This window comes from Rissa tridactyla, chromosome 5, assembly GCF_028500815.1.
Source record: "Rissa tridactyla isolate bRisTri1 chromosome 5, bRisTri1.patW.cur.20221130, whole genome shotgun sequence".
Lineage (NCBI taxonomy): Eukaryota > Metazoa > Chordata > Aves > Charadriiformes > Laridae > Rissa > Rissa tridactyla.
The window spans coordinates 82,509,012-82,528,203 of NC_071470.1; the positions used below are offsets into that span (position 1 = coordinate 82,509,012).

Below are 19,192 nucleotides of genomic sequence, written 5' to 3' on the forward strand. Positions count from 1 at the left end.
TATGCCTTTCGGTCTTGTGCCAACAAATTTGTGGTAGTTCTTCAGAGAAGAGGAGCAATGACTGGTGGTTTGTTCTGGGGGTTTTTTTGGTGCGGTTTAATGTTAGTGCTCAAGTGACTGCACTGTCTCTCTTGAGGGAAATGGTGAATCTAATTCTTTTCTCTGTGTAATGTTTCTGCAGAAGAACTGGCTGGCTTTGCGTTATCAAAATTTCATAGATAATATTTATTTACTGTGAAATATCCCAGAGAGACACCCTGTAGGGTGCCTGCTGGCTTCTGAAAGCACTTAACAGATTGAGCCCTTAACGTATGGTGAAACCGCATATTTTTATGGCTGACTGTTTTAGTCAGGGTTGTTTCAGAGACAAACTCTTCCTTTCGCTCAGCCCCAAAAAAAACAAACAAGCAGAAGTTTTGGCAACAGTCAAGCAAAGAGTCCCAGCAAATTGCCATACGCATTCCATCGAAGACAATAACAATGTTCAGGAACCGAAGCTCGGAGTCGAGATGGTCCTAGGGTGGGTGTTCCGTGTGGGCAGGGGGGATGCGGGGCAGCGACACTTCAGTAAAGGATGGATTCTTCTCAAGCCACAAAGACTTGTGGTACTGTTAGAAAGTTCTTCTGATGCTCCTGGAGTAAAAGACAATTTCACGTAATTCTTCAAGAAAAGATAAGGGAGAATGCTTAACTTCATCGGCGCTTTCTTTTTCTTTTTTTTTCTTGAAGGACCTAATAAATCAGCGCGCACAAGTTTCAGCACATCCCAGAACCTAATGAGAACATCCTGTCATAACATTTTCCACTCGACGACCTGGGTGGTTTCTTTTGCAAGCACTGATCCCTCATAATTAGCCAGTGACAGCAGTGCCACAAAAAATTTTACATATAGACAGTTCCTGGGGAAATAAGTTAGAAGTCGGTTGGAACTGTTTGGAATCAACGTTTGACCTACATGATTCTTCTTTTCTTCCTGGGGATACCCTCCTGGTACCTTCTTGTTCCAGATCTTTAGAGGGCATCAACATCTTAAATTGTTCTTTAAAGGTAGTTAGTAAGGAACAAAAGAAGCAGTCAGGAAAGCGCGTTGTGGAACTGTTACAAATCCGCTGTAATACTTGAAATTCTTCAAAATCTGAGTTCCCTGGGTGCATTGAAATCGTCAGTGAGCTTTTGTATGAAGCAGGTTGCTGAGGGCCTTTGTCGATCTGATCTGCGTTGAGCATAGATAAAATCTGGATAAAATCTCAGTCTTTGGCTTTAATAGGCTTAACGCCACAGAATAACTTTTCCGTGACCGCTTTTTTTATGTCTTAAGGCCAGTCATGTTTACGAGTGCTAGACGCGTTTTGTCCAGGCATTTCTCTTGTCGCTGTCCTGGATGCAGATGCACAGGAGTTCAACAAAATAAAATAAATAGACTAAGCTCTGCAGCAGCCTGAAATATCTGAGCATTGAAACTCAGGGGAAAAAGGGCAGAGCAAAACTTGGTGGGAACGTCTCCACCCTGGTAACTGGGGTTTTGGGAGCTGAGGAAAACACAGAGCTTCACAAAACTATAACTAGGAGAGAAAGCAATCATGGAAAGTCGTATTCATCCAGTGGTTAACAAGTAGAAAAATGTGCCACAGCTTCTTAGTGCAACTTCAGAAGTGACATGATGAGTTGGCCTAGTTTCCTTTCTTTGGAAATAGCACAATGGAATTTTTTAGTTGCTACAGAGTACAGCTGTCCTGGGGGACGTTTTACACATTAGCACACTTGTTAAGAGGGGATATGCATTGATCTCCATTTGTTCTGAACTGATTTTTCGTTAGTTTCATTTTGAATTGGTGAAGTTGTGGGGCCTCCCTAGACGCTGCTGCCAGCTGTATTTTCAGGAAAAAGGCTCAATTAGGCAATTGAATGCTCGCTTCTCACAAATTTGTCAGTTGGGTCATCATCTCTTGCCAAAAAGAAGCTGGGGCAGAGCCGGTCGGTGCCGGGCAGGGCCGGAGCAATCCCAGGTGATGCTCAGCTCCTGCATCCAGCCTCATGGGCAGTGTCACCTGCGTCCCGACACACACTGTCCTTCTCTAGCATCACTGCCGGGTCCCTGCTGGGCCTAGAGCCACCGCATGGGTACGCTTGCCACCCCCGAGCCTGTCTTCACTCATGCTCCCTTTCTCTCCACAGGTCTCGTCTCTGTTGATCAACATTTATGCTTTAATGAGGATCCTTCCTGAAATACAATTCCTCCTCCCTCGGTTCTTTTTCTCAGGAGCCAGTAAAAGCCAATTCCTATTAAGAGCATTGCTATTATTTTAATATATATATATATATATATATATATAAAAAGTGTGTGTGTATATATATATAATTAAGAATATTGGTGTTATTAGTCCTGCGAGGAGCAGGGAGTTGGACTTGACGATCCTGGCAATCTCAGTGCCCAGGAAAGAGGTGGAATCACCATCACTGGAGGTATTTAAAAGACGGGCAGACGTGGTGCTGAGGGACATGGTTTAGTGATGGTGTTTGTCAGGGTTAGGTTGATGGTTGGGCACGATGATCTGAAAGGTCGCTTCCAACCCAGGTGATTCTGTGATTCTATTGATGGCGTTACTCCTTCATTCTACCCTTATGGGTCCCTTCCAGCTTGAGATATTCTATGATTCTGTGATTCTAATACAGAACCCCTGCCCAAACGCCATGGGTCACCCTAAGCCAAGACATCCCTGCCCACTGAGTCGGCATCTGGAGGAGCCAGGTGAGCCAGGCTTCTCTCCGGAGGGCCACCAGCCTTCAGGAGCTGGGCACGAGCCACCGCCTGCTCCTCCAGACACGTCCCTTTTTGTGCACCGGTGGGCTCGAACCGCTCGGCTGTGTGTCGCGCTCAGCTCAGTTATAACGAGCAAAATGCTCAAAAAAAAGGGCACAACATCCAGATACACCCTGTGACTCCTTAAGCAAGTGAATACGTATGAGGAGCATATACATAGATGTATATATTGATAGATAGATATAGATACAAGGAATGGTGCCAATATCAATGGCATTGTATCACGAAATTCAGCCCGCGTATTTTACAATATAAAATGAGATTGTAAGAATCTTCCACGTGAGAAATGCTGAAGATTCTCTTTAGGTAGAGGCTTGACTGATGCCAGCGTTCATGACATTAGACTTGGGCAAATGAGAGCATTATTTAACAGCAGGGGAAGAACCGTAATTCTTCTGAACTACTTCTTCTTTCATTCTTTTAAAGGTTCACTCTAGGAAAGATACATGCGGTAACCCAGAATATCTTTTCTTTTTAAATACAGGAGAGCATTTAGGAGGGGTACAGTTATGCCCAATTCTTGACGTAGGCGTTTATGTTAAAAGTTCAGCATTTCTGAAAAAGGCTTTAGGGGGGAGGCTGGCTGTATTGGTCTGCAGAGGAGTTATGGCTTTGAGAACAGGCACGTCTGGGTTCATGGAGAGGCTCCGTCCATATATTTGTGCTTGACAGAAAGCTGCCGTCCGGTTCCAGCGGCGCGGTTCCAAGTCTCCAGAAGTGGCACAAGGCGAGGTTAGCCGCCGTGGGTTTTCAACAAAACACGATGAGGGGGCGTGTGGGGGAGAGTTCCTCCTCGCACATCTCTGTTTTCCCTTTCCACTACTTCATTTTCTGCAGGCCCAAAACTCCTCCCGCCTTTCCTTGGCAGAGGAGCCCCAGCCGCGCCGGAGGAGGATGTCAGTCTTTGCTCTCCTCCGTTTTGGTGGGTGATGCGGGGCAGACGGGCTCTGATGCGCACCCTGAAAAAATTCAAAATAAAAACTACACCCCTGCCCGCGATGCTGTGTGCTTTGTTTTCCTCCCCAGATGTTTGCATAACCATTTCGCTTGGTGAAAGCGCCCGGGCTAATCTTTTTGTCGCAGGTAAGATCATGATGTAAAAGATGCAGGTGACCAGCGAAATGAAAAAAAACAAGGAAGAGATAACGAACCAGCTAATTCCAGAATGAGATTAGGAAGGATTAGTCTGTCTCGCACAAATCCACGAACAAACAGGCTTGTTTCCTGGGTGCGTCACAGGGAATATCGCCGTGCGGCGGCAGACGTTCCTCTTCCCCTGCTAGACAGTGCTCTCATAGCTGCCGCGTAGGCTTTGTAAGATTAACTTGCAAAGAACCTTTGTCTTCAAATGGTTAATTTAAACAATTCAGTTTGGTAAGCGTTGCTGTGATCTCTTAAGAAGGGGGTCATTTCTCCAACTTCTGCTCGTGTCTGAATTACTTGCTCTGTGCCCTAGAGAAGAGTTTGGTAAGGAAAGATGGATTTCTGCGTTCCCTGGTGACAGCAGCTCCAACGTGCGGGTACGGGGGTGTCCAGAGGCACGGCTGTGGCGTTCGGCTCGCAAATCTGCAGGACTGCCTACCCGCAAGCTGTTCATCTCAATGCTGAACCCCCCCCGCGTGTAAGTATTTGCAGGTGATGTGCTCCCTGCAGTGCTGATGCTCAGTAGAGTTACACCAGCCTCAATGCTCCAGGTTTTCCTAAGCACCCGCAAGGGCACATTTTTCTTTAAATGCCAATTTTTCTTATAGTCTGTTCCATGCAAAGCCTGTGATTGTACGCAGGGGAAGTTGCAGCACGTGTGTTTCTTAACTGTTGACTAATGACCTCTCGAGGCTTAGCTGTGTTTTGTGTGTCCTGAAGTTCCGACGGTGCACGGCATGACCACTCCATGGTGCTGCTCCATCTGTCTGTCCCTGGAAGTCGTCTTGAAGGTGCAAAGATGTATAAGCGCACAGTTTGGGCCAAAGAAAACAATTTACCTGTCTTTTGGGTTTGGCGAGAGGGAGGATGGAATGGAAAAGGACGGGGGCGTTTGTTATTTATTGCAATACAGAAAGTCTGTGGAAGCCTTGCCGGGCGCAGCCAACAGTCTTCACTTCTGCGTGAACACAGATTTTGTGTGTGAAGTGTTCAGACGGAACTCTGCCCTTCTCTCATGGGTACCTCTTAAGTCCCTACTGAGTGCATCAGATGAAGAATGCAGATGTCTTCACTGATTGTGGCACTCATACTGCAGTAAATACCTCTCCTTTTAGATTTTTTTTTTCTGTAATATCTTCTCCTGCTGCGGCATCTATAAATTTTTGAAAGAACTTGCAATTGTAGGTGTTGCGGCATTCTGAAAAGCTCACCTTCCGAAGCCGGGAAGCTCTGGGCATGGAAAGGAGATAGAAGATGGTTTTCACTGCAGCTTGGCGGTAAACGTAGGGGTTGGCTTTGTAATTAGTCTCATTTGGAGCAACGTGATGCCTAGAGCAGATGCAAACTTGGACAGTCTTCTGCAGAGCGGATTAGATAAAATATCTAATGTTTTTGTCTTTGCGTCTGCTTGCCTGGAGGGGTTCTGAATTACATGCATGTATTTTGTATTTATAAGAATAATAATTGCATCTCCTGAACAGAACACATCTGAGGAGGCTTTCTGTGCTGCTCAGAAGGGATCCCTGCTCATCCCTGTTCCCTATGCCTCCGCTGAAGCCAGCAAGCACCCAACAAACTTCTTAGAACCAGCCGAGATTAATGGTCATCAATTACGGTAAATACCTTCAGGCTGATTGAGGCATTTGGGACAGACTTTAATGCTGAGAAAAGGTTCATTGACTTGGTGAGCTCTTCTGAACTTTCCACTAGCGCCCGAGTACTCGGCTGAATCACAAAAAACAGTGTGAAGAAAGAGGTTTAATGACTCGTTTGTAGGAACGTGGGCATCTTCCCACCTTGGCCGGCTGCTCCCACGTGTCGCAGCATCATCCCTTTGCCCCTATGTCCTATTAAGTGGTTGGCAATGGGTGCAGATTGCAGCATTCGCAACCAGAGCTATCGTTAGTGCACGTAACCTGGGTCTGATTCTGGTTGTTTGACTCTGAAGTTGCTGGATTATGGAAAACAGACAAACAAGCAATAATCCATGGGTACTTTTTGAACAGGGCATAGCGATTTACAGTGGGTGCGATTAGGGAGAGGACCCACAGCTTCACTTACCAGCAAGGTATGGGCAAAGGCCGCACACAGTGAGGCTTGATAAGTAATTACTAGCTGATAAGTGGCTCCAATCAGCCTTAAAGTCAGAAGTTTTCTGATGTTAGTGTTTCTGTTAAGGAGTAATGTGCTTACGCAGTGCCAAGAACAGCAGGCGAAAAAAATTAAAAAATAGTAGCAGGAAAAGCGTAGCTTGTAGGATCTGCGGAAATCCTGGTGCGTTTCATGGAATACACTGCACGCCGAGTGAAATGGTTGCGTTTTTCCCACTTGAGCCCAGTCCAGGGAGGTTTGGGGTTTCTGCAGAGAAAAGTGGGCAAGTTGCATCTCAGGAGGTGGGAGGCTCAACGCTTGAAAATGTTTCCAGTACTACTACTTCTGTTTTAGTTGTTTTCTTTTCTTTAAAATCTTGGCCAAAAATGGTCTTCCTAGAGTGAGGTTATTTTTTCTTGCTTTGTTGGGATTGCACACTTGAAAAACATTCTGTGGGTGCCCGCATGGAAAATACTGGCGTATTGAGAATAGCCTCTGTGTGCAGAAAGCGGCTACGTATTCGAGAGGGGTGGAAAAGTAAAAGGAATCCTTTCTGACCCGCGCTGCTGCTGCCAGGCACACAAAAAGAGATTCTCCTCTTCGCTCGAACCGCAAAACCACCTTTTTAGGAAAGGAAGTGACGGCCCAAGCGGAGGTGCCATGCAGCGTGGGTGGTGGGTTCTCCGAAGGCATCTCGCGCTGTCCTGTCGGTGCTGCGGTATGGGGATGTTACGGGTATATTTCCGTTGGACGCTGCGCCAGCTGCAGCAATTTTTAGAACTGGAGCTTGTCTATGAATTTCCCACTTGTGTGCCATCACAGGGTTGGCATTCTTGAGCGCAAGAGGGCTTGCGGTGGAATAGGAAAGCTGTTTGCAGAGCTGGTCTCTCCCCCTAATGGTGGCGGGGCTAAGCTTCTCAAAACACCTGGGGCCAGCCTTGCCATTTGATGTGGGGTTTGTGGAAAGTTATTTACGTGTTACCACTGTGACACTTAGGAGGGAGAGGCTTCCCGGCTAGTTCTGCCAGGAGCTGAATCTGCTCATGATGGATTACGGCGTGATCCAGCACATTTTGCATCCTTGGCCCTGGTCCTGCTGTTCTTCCGCGAGCAAAACTGACATCCAGGTTACTGGGAATCTCGCCTGAAAACGTGTGAAGGGGACAGTTTGTGTCCTTGCCACCTTGGCTTTCATCAGCTCCCGTGTGGAGATAAGGGGCTTGAGAGCTGTGCCGTCCTTTGGGGACGTGCCCCGGTGCAATACAAGTCAACGCGAGAGCAAGGCAGGACCATCCTGCCCATTGGACGCTGGTTGCTCTTGCTGGCTTCACGGACCAGGAGGATCCCTGTGCGTTTAAGGGTGGTGTCATCTCGTCCTTCTCAAGGGAAGAGCGGGGCAATGGGGATGCTCCAAGCTGGAGCCTCGGGAAGAGCCCAGTTCCCAGTGAGGACTGCAGTTCACACCTACTGGTTTGCGCTGTAGGGTGTTGCAAACTGGCCCCTTCACTGCTTTTATTGCTTAGAGCCTGTTGGTGTGCTGGCTTAGATTTAGGAAGAGCTAAGTAGCCTACAGGTGGGACTTTCTTCCTGTCAAAAATCGATGGTGATGTTTTGCTTTACTGTCTAAAGTGGAAGAAGTAGCTTTGGAGTCATTGCAGATACATGAATGCATCCCCTGAGAAGCCCATGGAGAATGGTCCATCTGAACTCGACCCCTGGACCCATGTCTTCAAGGGACCCTCCTGGTATTCTGTGATATTTGCGGGAGAGGATATTCCAACACCTACTTTTTAAACAAAGACAAAAGCCAATCACTCAGAAACTCTATCTGAGCTGTCCCAGCGGTGGAGTATGAGGGGAAAACACAAGACACTGCTATCTGAGATCTTTTCCGCGTGAGTTGGGGCTGCCCATGTTGCTGCTGAGCGCTGAAGTTGGGCGTCATGCAGCATCCCCGGGGAATGCTGAGGCATCCCGTGTCTGTGGCACTCTGTAACGCATGCCTGAAAAACAGGAGGGGGAAATTCTGGGTTAGGAAGCGACGCACTGGGCCTAAATCTCCTTAGGGATGAGTTTTATGCTTGAAATAAGAACCGTGTGATAAATTATAGAACCATATGGTTGAATGAATTTTTTCCTTGGGTGATTTCCCCTGTCCCTACGCCACTAGAATAATCCCTTCAGAGTTCCCTGTTTATTTTATCCAAAGAAGCAGTGACTCTACAGTCAAGGATGTTGTTGCGGGAAGGTGTTTCTGAGACAGAACTGGAAGCAGACGTTCGTGCCTTGCTATTTCTTGTAGGGTCTCTTCTGGGCGGCCCTGGAAAGCTGAGTTCACTGTACGGCAGTGCGGAGCAGCAGCTGAACGAAACCCTGCGGCGACGCCGGCACGCTGGGGACGACGACTACAACATCGAGGTGCTGCTGGGTGTGGATGACTCCGTCGTCCGGTTCCATGGCAAAGAACATGTGCAAAACTACCTCCTCACCCTCATGAACATCGTGAGTAGCTTCGTGGGGCGGCACTGCTCGTCCTGGGGCATGAAAGGCTTCTGTAATCCCTCACAGGAGCATCTAGGAGACCCCGCTTGACACAAATACGATCATTTTGTCTGCTGGTGGATATGGGTCTCTCTTTTCAAGATGTTCCTTTAATTCATCTTATTCGCAGTAGTTTTCTAGGGCACATTCTAGGGTAAATCCAAAAATTTGGAAATGGTTCATAAACAGCAGGGAGAAATTGCAAACTTGATACATTTGTAATAATTCCTAACTTCTGCCGCTGCACAGTTCTGAAGGAGACCTGGTTAAAGAATAAACATGCAGGGTGAAGAAGCGTTCTAAACACCTAACAGCCCCTTGAAAGAAAGCAAACCTTCTAGTAGCGTCTGTTCCTTGACTCGTGTGGCAATATCCATCTTTGTGTAGAAACTGCGAAGGAACAGAACCTCATAGAACCGCTTTATCATGGTGTGCCTTATGGGGTTAGCAAGTATTTTTTGGTCTACGTCTGCATTTCTAACTATAAAATCAATGGCAAGGTGCTATGCTTAAAGGTACAGCCTAGAGCTACACTGTCAGGTTCTATGGAAATGCACATTATGGAAGAGCACGGTTCGCACCATGCATTAAAAATCATGTACTATACCAGCACTGAATGCTAGAATTGCTCAAGCCTAAATGTTTTCTGTTTTTTCTCATGAAAAAATACATGAGAGCAATGTGAAGGAGATATATAATCCCTTGCAACGTGTGGCTTTTTCTTAGTGCGTATAATTGTCAGACCCGTATGGATACATCTTAGAAGCTGTGGGGATCATAAGGTTTTCCAGGAGAGAAGAACCAGTATCCTAAGGACAGACTACAAGAGAATAGGCTTACAATTAATAATGACTTTGATGAACATACAAATGATTCTTGTATTTTTTACACTCACCTTTTTATTCCTGGAATAATTTAAAAATGATTCCTTGGGCTTACCAATCATCTCTGTAACATTTCTTTATTGTGTATCACATCAGCCATCATTCCTGACTGAGAGAATTTGGTCCTTTCGCTATTGCAAAGCATCAGAACCACCTTCTCCCCCCCATCCCCCAAACCCCGTTTCAGCTCCCCGTGGTACACAGCATTCTGCTTGAGGAGGGACAGCCCATCCCAATCACACATACGGTGAATTTGGCCTTCAGTCCTTGTTTTATGGTTAGTTAGTGCGCTTGTGCTGATAATTGGGGACGAACGCTCGCTGGGGTGACAGGAGCAACCCCCTTGCTTCTGATGAGGCTGGTGGAACATCTCCCAGGGGGTGAGTGGAAGAGGTTGAGACCAGTGATTCCGTCAAGGGTGGGAAAGGAGGTGTCAGGGCTCAGTGTCATGTACAAGACCTCTCAAAAGAGTGCCTCAGCAGCTAAATAATCTACTCCTTCCTAAGGAGCTGTGCTGCCAACAACACACCTGTCCACGCGTGAGAGGCTGTACTGCTTAGGTACAGAGGAGCCCCCTCAAACATTGAGGGGGAAGCACAGGGCCGAAGCGTACCCACAGGTATGGGCTCATTGTCATAAGAGCCCATTTACCTTTGAGATGTTTAAAGCCTGGTCCATTCTTTAAAAAAAAACCAAACCCACCCCTCAGCATCACACAGCTTTTGCCTGTCACAATCCCACCTCAGTTTTCCAAGCGCACAAACATGATGAGGGTCTTTGAAAATCTGCCCCACCTATTCTGCCTCCCAGAATGAGGACCAGCAGTTTAAAACTGTAATCCCTAGAATTGGAGTGGAAAAAAATAAAAAAGTCTCTAAATGAATTTAAAGCAACTGATACCTTTTCCAGCATAACTCTGTGTAGAATTATACTGTGCTATAAATCTAGAGTAAGAAACTCCAGACGTGCACGCACGTTGTAACTGAAACACGGCGTTTAGTCTGCTAGGTTTACAACCTGAAGCTTTGTTCAGTCTTACGCCTTTCCTACTGTTTCTGTAATTGTGAGTTGGTACGTTTTAGGTCCCCGCGGTGTTTCAGCATGCTGGGGAAGTTGTTCTCCTACCTGTTGCTCTCCTATCTGTCAACGGATGCTGTAGAACCTTGCTTTGAGGAAAAGGGGCTTTAAGGGGCTTTAAGTTGAGTAATGTCTGTGTTTGGTTTTGGAGCCCAAGGCATTCAGTCCTCCCTTTGGCTGTGGTGTGTTGGAAAGCTGTCTGTGAAGTTCTTTGAGGAGAAACAAGCCAGTGAATGCCTGTGGCTGGTCCGTGATCACCTCTGAGACGCAAGCGAGTTGACAGCAGAGCTCGCGTGGCCGTCAATGTACATTCCGTAGCTGCTTATCTTTGTTAGGAGGAGCTGGTTTTTTAGTCTTGAGGGAATCAGAAAGCGCATGAGCAAGTCTTTGCTTCTTCCTAGAAGATGACCAGGCCCTGGGACCGCCGTCGGTCACACAGCTGACCTTGCCCACAGACATCGCCCTGTCTTTTGGCGCAGGTTTAGGTTTGGATCTAGTGGCGTGAAGGTCCAAGAGATGAACCTTGCACGTCTAAACTTGTATCTTCTGCTGAAAACGCGAGGCTGGAGATGGGAGGAAATTTGTGGTGGATGTCAGGGGCATTCGTGGGGGTTTTTTGCAAGGTTGACGGTGTCTCGCTGAGACTGTCCTTCCCCAGCAGGGAAGTTAAGGGCAGTTCTGCCACATGTGATGCAGCAAACGCAAGAGAAGCTTCAAAAGAACAAATATAAGCAGGTATCGTAAGCAATGCTGTTTTGCTCAAGTGCAAAAAAGCAGTATTAAGTCACATTCATTCAACCCTGTGCCAAGCCTGGTTGTCCTGGGCAACGTGCCACGCTGGCACAACCGTACGGCTCTTGGTGCCAGGCCTGGCTCGCCAGGAACCACGCACTTGGCCTTGCCGTGCCAGAGGGAGCTCCAGGTTATGTTTCAGCTAAAGAAATGCCTGATGTGTTTCATCTGTATGTACCCTTGGCTTAAGAAACAGGCTGGAAGACCCAGCATCAGCGATGCATCAAAAACGGCTGTGAAGGGTCAGTGCTGGCAGCCAGAAGCCCAAATGGGCTCATGTACTCCAAAGCCATGCAGTCCAGTGTGGTCCCTAGCTTCTAGGTGAAGCTTTACCGTTATCTCCCAGCATGAATGGCCAAAGTCACTGGCAGCCTGCCTTCCAGAAGGGCCGAGGACTAAAATCACCCTCTGGAGATAAGAGAATGTCATTCCCCTGGAGTTGTTTTGGGTAGCTTGGTGGCCTCTCGACTACTGGGCAGCTTCATCTGAGTTCTTTGAGATGACCGAATCGATATTTTCCTGATCTTACCTTTACCAGGAGCACATAAGGAGTTGTACCCTCCATCTCCCCAACCCTGCCATGATGTCAGCACAGTTCCTCAGGCCCGGTGGAGCATCCCTGGGAGATCCACCAGTCCAGCAGGAAAACAGGCAGAGTGAAAACTGGCAGAGGAGTGGGAAACGGGGTGCCAGCAGTGCTGAGAAAGCCTGACGCACTTCCTCTCCCCTCTCTGTTCATTCCCCCACCCTGGTTATGCCCAGTGACTCTATGGGTCCCATCTCTTGTTGTGTGGAGGTGTGCCATGCTGGTGCGGCGGTCACTCCTCACAAGAGGAGAATGGGTTTTCACCACTTTGTGTGATGTTTGCTGGGAACGTGGCACTGTCGGTGTATGGGGTGCTTTGCAGCTAGCTCTTCTTTTGTGCTGTGTTGTCCCTCATAACACGCTTTCCTCTCCTCCGCGCTGCCTCAGGGAAACCTCGAATGAAAAGAGAGGACCTTGAAGGCACTGCCTTTAGTTTAAAGGAATTTGGGTTTTCAGCGAACAAAATACAGAACAGTGTATATAAATACAGCATTCAAAATACAGCATTCATCACGATTGCTTTCAGCAAGAGGTAGCTAGTACACCTATTTAAGTGGATACTTAGAAAATCCTTGGTGTTTTCAGCCCTGTGGTGTGCGTTGTGAAACTAAAGGTCTCCTGCACTAGGCCACTGACATTTGTTTCTCCCGTGGTGGTTGCTTAAGACAAAGCTTCCCTGGATTAAAGTGACTGAGATCAGAAAGACACGCACAGGGGCAGCAGGTTATACTGAGGGATCCTAAGCAGGTTTGGATTTGGCAGTATATATATCATTTTTTTTTCTTAAGAATAAACCAAAATTAGGCAGCAGCAGCAGCACGGTACTTCCATGCATCCTTCCTTCCGGATTGCAAGGTGCTTTTGACAGAATTCCTCTTTCGGTGATCCCTGACCACTCAGCATTGCAGTTTTGTGGGTATTGCCTTCTTTCTCAATAACTATTTTAGTTCGTTTCCACACGTCAGTGAGAGCTTTATGGTCAGCATCAGCAGGAACAGACACTGCCAGATACGTCTGGAGGTTCTGTCACAGGACTCTCAAGTTTTTATTTGTGTGAATAACTAGATATTCTCTATCTCGTGCTAGCAGGGAATCATCTTCTTTTTACCACATACCTGATGAAACATCAACAGTCAGTCTTTGTTAAAGATGATTGCAGAATATTGTCTTTTTAGGTTTAAAAACATATAACTTGGTAAACAGGGGGGCTGATACACTCTCCCCAAACACTTCCATCTTCTCTTATCCATCTGTGGCTCCATCTGCTGTGAGTAACTGTCGATGCAGAGCCTGTGCAAGCCCGAGTCGACTACAGTAGAGAAGTTGACCTCTTCTAGAAGGAATGCTTTTGTAACAAATCAGTCGTTCCTATCAAGATTTTAACAACGGTAGTCTTTTTTATATGGCTTTCTAAAGAAGATGCAGGTGAAACAGCAGATGAGAAGAAAACGTGATGCAAAATAAATGCAGGGAGAAGTGACAGACATAGAAGAGCATCGAGCTTTTAAAAATTCTCTTAATAAAAAGGTTGCCAGAAAAGCCCAAGTTTCAGCACGGTTCTGCCAGTTCTTTTGCCTCTGCTCAGTCACTTCTCCCAGGTATCGGTTTATGCCAATTTTAATCTAATCTTGCCCTCAGGCTGTGGTAAAGACTAATGGCATGTGAAGGTGTCACCAAAAGAGCCCGACTCACTCCTGGCCATCTAATCTAGTGATTTATACCCGTGGTCGGTCGCTAGACCAGTAGTTGGTTATTCTTTTCAAAGCTGTTTCATTTCCAGTGATGTGAACAGTAGAGCAGCCGATGGCATTAATCATGAAATTCGGAATTACTCAACGTTCCTTCCCTGTAGAATACTAATGAAGAAACCGCTTTCCCCGTGCAAGTCAGACACAGAAATGTCAGTAGTTTGATCCAGGCGGGAACAGAAGGTTGTTGAGGCTGGATGGTCCCCAAAAACCAAGGAGAGGCAAGTGAAGCATTTGCCCGGGTTCCCGTGTTTCGTGGTCCTCCCTCCTGGTCCTCCTCCAGCCGAAAGCCGTAAGGGACCACTTACAGTGGCAGATCTGGGAGCTGGTCTGGAGGGACTCTGAGGATGGGTGAGGCTTTGCTGGGCAACTGGTCTACCCCCTGCCAAGTCCTTTGGGACCTCAGCCCTTGGATTGTCCTGCAGCCCCTACCTGGGCACCACGGAGGTAGGGTCGGTGGGCGCTGGTGGGCAGCCCTGACAGGGAATTGCGCGGTGCCTGTGCCAGCCCAGCCATGCTTCTGCAGCTTGCTGTCTGTCCCGAATTTGAAAGGCCAGCTACCAAGAGCTCATACTGCAGGAGGTGCTCAGAGGAACCATCCAACATACAGCCACAACATGGAGTTGTAAGGTTGACTGTGGGTCAAGAGGCCGCCATTGCTGTGGCAAGTGAGAATCCAGCCACTGCTCCTTCAGGGAGGAGGACTGGTTAAAGAGGGCCTTCGCTTTCACCGTTGTTGTCTTATCCATCCATCCTTTGGGAATGTGGGTTCCAGCTTTGCCTGCAGACTCTCCCAGTTGTCACCACTGTCCCAGTGAGAGCAGCGGTTTTTTCAGATTTATGTCTTTTATGGCACGGTTTCCAGAATTTCCCATGTTTCGGTCACAAGAGTATACACAAACTTGCTCCTTGTGGGATTCCTGTAGTGGAGCCCTCCAAAGCAACCCCCAGGTTGGGGGTAAAACGGGGTAAAAACGGTGTTGTGGAGAAACCTTGAAGACGACTTGAATCTTTAGGTCAGTTCCAGGATCCTTTTTGTCTCTAGGAAAGGCACTCCTGGGAAGCTGCTTGTTTCTTGGCAGAAGGGAAATTGTGAACGTTTTTTTCTGACACTAACCTTTGTGGCGGCAACGTTACTGCGTTAACGGGGAGAAAATATGAGATGGATAATTGAACTCTGGAATAATTGCTTCACAAGACAGGCAGTCGGAGTTACATGCTCGTGCCTTGTAAAACTGTCCCGCTGACAGTCAGTTCTCAGCTGGTCCTAAAAGGGATTGCGTTTTTACAAACTGTGGGCTAAAATCATTGTGCCAGGTCCCACAGTCTGGACAGCTCGGAATGACCTTTTTCCTGAGGGGAAAGGGAAAGTTCTGTTTAGCCTGACTTAAAAAAAAAACAAACAACCAAAACCTGTAAACACTGCTCAAGTACACCAGCCTCTGAACAGCGGTGTTTATTTTTCACCAGTTACCCATAATAAAATATTTATTTTGTTTTCAGGGGGATGAGTAACTTCACTGATGATCTGCAGATGTTTTAGCCCCCTCGTTTGTACTCTGGTGGCAGGACATTTCTCACCTTCCCAAACACAAGGATGGTCCTCAAGAAGAGCAATTTTTGACCCAACTGCCTAATTTGGGTTTTTTTAACTTCACTTCCACAAATGCTCTTTTCAGTACAAAAGTGACCACATAATTCTTAATTCATCTGTAAAAAGTGGGGCAGCAGTATTAGTTGCTTCTAAAAAAAATAAATTCTTCCAAACAAAAACCACCATGAAATATTTCAGTTGGTGAGTGCAACTGCAGAGTTGCCTCTGGATTCCTGTCTTGTGGCTGAGACATCAGTGGGACATCAGCTTCCCTTGTGCTGGGAATGTTCTCCGAGCTCCGGTAGGTGTGTGGGAGAAAGGATGTGCAGTCTTTCCTTCCTTGGGAGCAGTAATAAAACAGTCATTTCTAATCACCTGCTTATTTTCACAAAACTTCTGGATACTTAATTTCTTTGAGGCCCTTATTGTTTTGTAAGCGTCGCTGGAAAGCGGCCAACGGGGCCAAAATTTATTGGGGCATTAGAAGTAACAGAGGGAGTGACTATCTAATATTTATTTCCTTTGGAAATGGGGCTAAAAATGCTTGAGTCAAAATCCTGCCTTTAAATGGTGTGTAGAGATCTCGTCGGAGACCTTTGCAGACCTCATTTGGTGCAAAGCCGTGGACCGGTTTATGAGGACTCCGGCGGGCTTTGAAGTTTGCTCTTCCCTGTATGTTTTCTGCAGTCCTTGGGGACTAGAGTTGTGAGGTCTCATGAGGCTGTCATACGGATGGGTGTTTTCTCAGGCCGGCAGTTGTTTTTAGTGCTGTAAGTCTTTCCAGATCATGTAAACCTTCCATGCTTTCATGCAGCTGGTGAATTCTTTGAACAGAATGCGTTGACTTGCAGAAATCAAGTATATTTGGGGATACCATTACCCTGTAAGGTATACTATACAGCGTTAATGTCTCTGGCAATGCCATTGACTTTAAAACTTTCAGACGAAAATTTGCAAAGCGTTTCTGGGATTTGGAAACGCTTCGCCCATTAATTTTATGATCAGTTTAGAATCAAGAGCACTCTTCACGTCTTTAAAGCTAAACAGGTGCCTACGTGTGCGCGGAAATGGAGCCTTGTCGTTCGTGTCAGTGTGTAAATATTTTGCCTTCCCAACCTAGAGCTTCGGAATGCAAAAATGGCTTTAAGTCAAATCCTCAAGTGTTTTCCGAGGACAGACCTGTGCTGAAGTTGACGGCACGTTTCCTTGAGTGAGAGCTGCTGGCAGCAGAATCTTCTACAAAATGAACAAAAATATGCTCGTTTGCTCCCCCCGCTAAAACAGTCATCCCGAGTGTTCAGACTGGTTGAAGCGAGACAAATGGTTGATGAAACAAATGGGAACAGGATCTGGAATTGATCCACAGTTGGAGAGGCCAGATGGCATAGCAGAGGTGGCCACATGGGATGGATGGTGACGGGTTTATCTGTTGTTAAAGCAAACTCTGTCTGCTTTTAAATCCCTCCGTGCACTTGAACACACTGCTGTAACCTTGCTTTCAGGAGTAGCCTCGTTTCCCCCATTGTGTTTATGGAATGGGTGAAATGAAGCGTTCAGATAAGTGTTTCCAGGGTTTGAACTTGAAGAATTTTTTTTCCCTGATCACCTTTTCTACTGGCCATGATCCAAGGGCTGTTAAACTCAAGAGGAGTCTTGACATGTGCGTGAGGAGGTTCTGTGGGAGGGGAACGCGATGATGATGCTATGAAGTCTAGGTCTCTCACTGCATGGAAATGCTTTGAGACTTGAATCCGCTTCTGGGAAGACTGTAGTGGTATAAACACTTGAAATAACATATACGTGGCCTCGGAAGTCCCCGTTTTAATTTTTCCTGTGTCTTTGGGTTTTTTCTCAGGTGAATGAAATTTACCACGATGAATCCCTGGGTGTTCACATAAATGTTGTGCTGGTCCGAATGATCATGTTGGGGTATGCGAAGGTAAGCCAGGCTCCCAGCCACTTCTCTGCCTTCATCTTCTTTGTAATTATAGTCCTTGTGAATCACAGGAAGGGCTGTGGAAGCAAAAGTCTACTGAACAGTTCCAGAGAACAGTTCCAGTACGTTGATTTTGCTGGTAAAACACACTCGGAGACTTTTGGAACAAATGCTTGTTAAATTGTTCTGGATGAGAGGACAGCAGTAATGCTGTTTAGGGTTTGATAAAGATCATAATTGTTCCACTTATCTCAGACATTGAATTTGGCCAACTCCAAAGACCAGTTTGGTGTTGGCCTTGTAATTAAATTTACTGAGCTTGTAGGCACACACTGTAGCAAAATTCGCGCAGCACGTGGTTTAATCTGTGTTTCTCAGTACACGTTCACTGTCACTACAGTGTTTTGCACCAGTTGAGGCTTTGTCCTGTGTGTTTGTATTATTCGCCAACTCCACACGGGCTGTGTGTGTCGTTACGTGCTCATCATCTCACCCAAGTCAGGCTGTCGTCCGGCAGTCCAGAACGTAAGCGAGCACCAACAGAAGAAATAAAAATGTCCTTACTCGGTCCTAGCACCAGGTTATGTGTTCCTCCTGCACGTTATGGGCTATACACAGAAAGGCAGCTATTTTCATAGATGAATGATGATAGATGACACAAACGCTCATTAAACTGCCTTCAAAAAAAACCCAAAAGATGTAACGCCCTTGGTCACTGTTAACATACACATTTTGATTGCCCATAGGAAAGACGGCTGTCATGACATAGAGTGGTAGGGTATTAGGAGGAGAGAAATGGGGACCTGGTTGGTGCTCTGAGAAAATCCAAAGTCATCTGAATTTCCTACCTTTAGGAGCTCCTGGGTCTAACGTGTTCCTCTTTCAGTCCATTAGCTTGATTGAAAGGGGGAATCCCTCAAGAAGCCTGGAGAACGTTTGCCGCTGGGCATATCAGCAGCAGAAGTCGGACCCCAACCACTCCGAGCACCACGATCATGCCATCTTCTTAACCAGGCAAGATTTTGGGCCTGCTGGTATGCAAGGTAATGCAGCTGACCTGGGGCACAACTCTCTGGCCTTGGTGTTTCTCGGCTAGCATCTGCCAGAAAAGAGGAAAATTTGGAAATTGCATTGTTACGTGATACTGAGACAATAAGCAACCTAGGCCGCCATTCAGCAAATACTTAAGGAAGCGTTCGATTTTATAGATGTTCTGAAACCTGGTCCTGTTGGGGAAAGCACGGACACCCATCATGACCTTCAGTTCCCTGTTCGGGGTTAGAAAGGGCCAACTTTGCATGTATTTTATTGAATCTCTCACTGTAGGTTTCTTTTCATAGACAGCTTACCAGCCGCTTTGATACCCGCATTAATCTTGATGACTCAAGGAACTAATGCTAACGGGAATTAAATACACCAAGTGTGATGTATGTCAGAGTTAAATTAAGAGTCTGGGTGCGACCGTGCTTTGTCTGTCCAGCTGGAGACGTCTTAGAGATTTGTGTTCAGTACCTCCACGCTACCTTCTCCTTCCAGGGGGCAGATAAGGGTCTGAGTTCTCCTTAGGTCTGGGCTGGCATCCCTGGAGTGAAACTGCTGAGGTTGAGATGTTCGGCAGACTTCCCTGTCACCAGAAAGATGTTAGCTTTTACCGAGGAAAAGACTGAGAAAAAAATGACAATCAGAAAATAATAATCCTTGGTTCTTCTCAGGTAGTAAGTTTATTGGGGGAGGTCTCGTTTGAAATAAATGTAATGGGTGAAAGAATCAGCCATGGTTTCTCTCAACAGGATATGCTCCTGTTACCGGCATGTGTCACCCGGTCCGAAGCTGTACGCTCAACCACGAGGATGGGTTTTCATCGGCTTTTGTCGTTGCTCATGAAACTGGGCACGTGTAAGTCTGACCTTTACAATTGGATTACCAACAAAATACGGTGCTGCATCTCCTCCTTGCTTCAAGCGGTTTAATTTTAGTGG

At 46.7% G+C, this 19,192-nt stretch overlaps 1 protein-coding gene across 1 annotated transcript in view; it reads left to right on the forward strand.

Moving 5' to 3' along the window:
- The window catches only part of LOC128910089 (A disintegrin and metalloproteinase with thrombospondin motifs 3-like), a 109,289-nt gene that overhangs the window by 68,057 nt on the left and 22,040 nt on the right, over positions 1-19,192 (forward strand). Inside the window, exons 5-8 of the mRNA XM_054202936.1 lie at positions 8,358-8,557; positions 17,133-17,216; positions 18,100-18,256; positions 19,004-19,109. Coding sequence (XP_054058911.1) covers positions 8,358-8,557; positions 17,133-17,216; positions 18,100-18,256; positions 19,004-19,109 — 547 coding nt within the window. The remainder of the gene's footprint in view (positions 1-8,357; positions 8,558-17,132; positions 17,217-18,099; positions 18,257-19,003; positions 19,110-19,192) is intronic.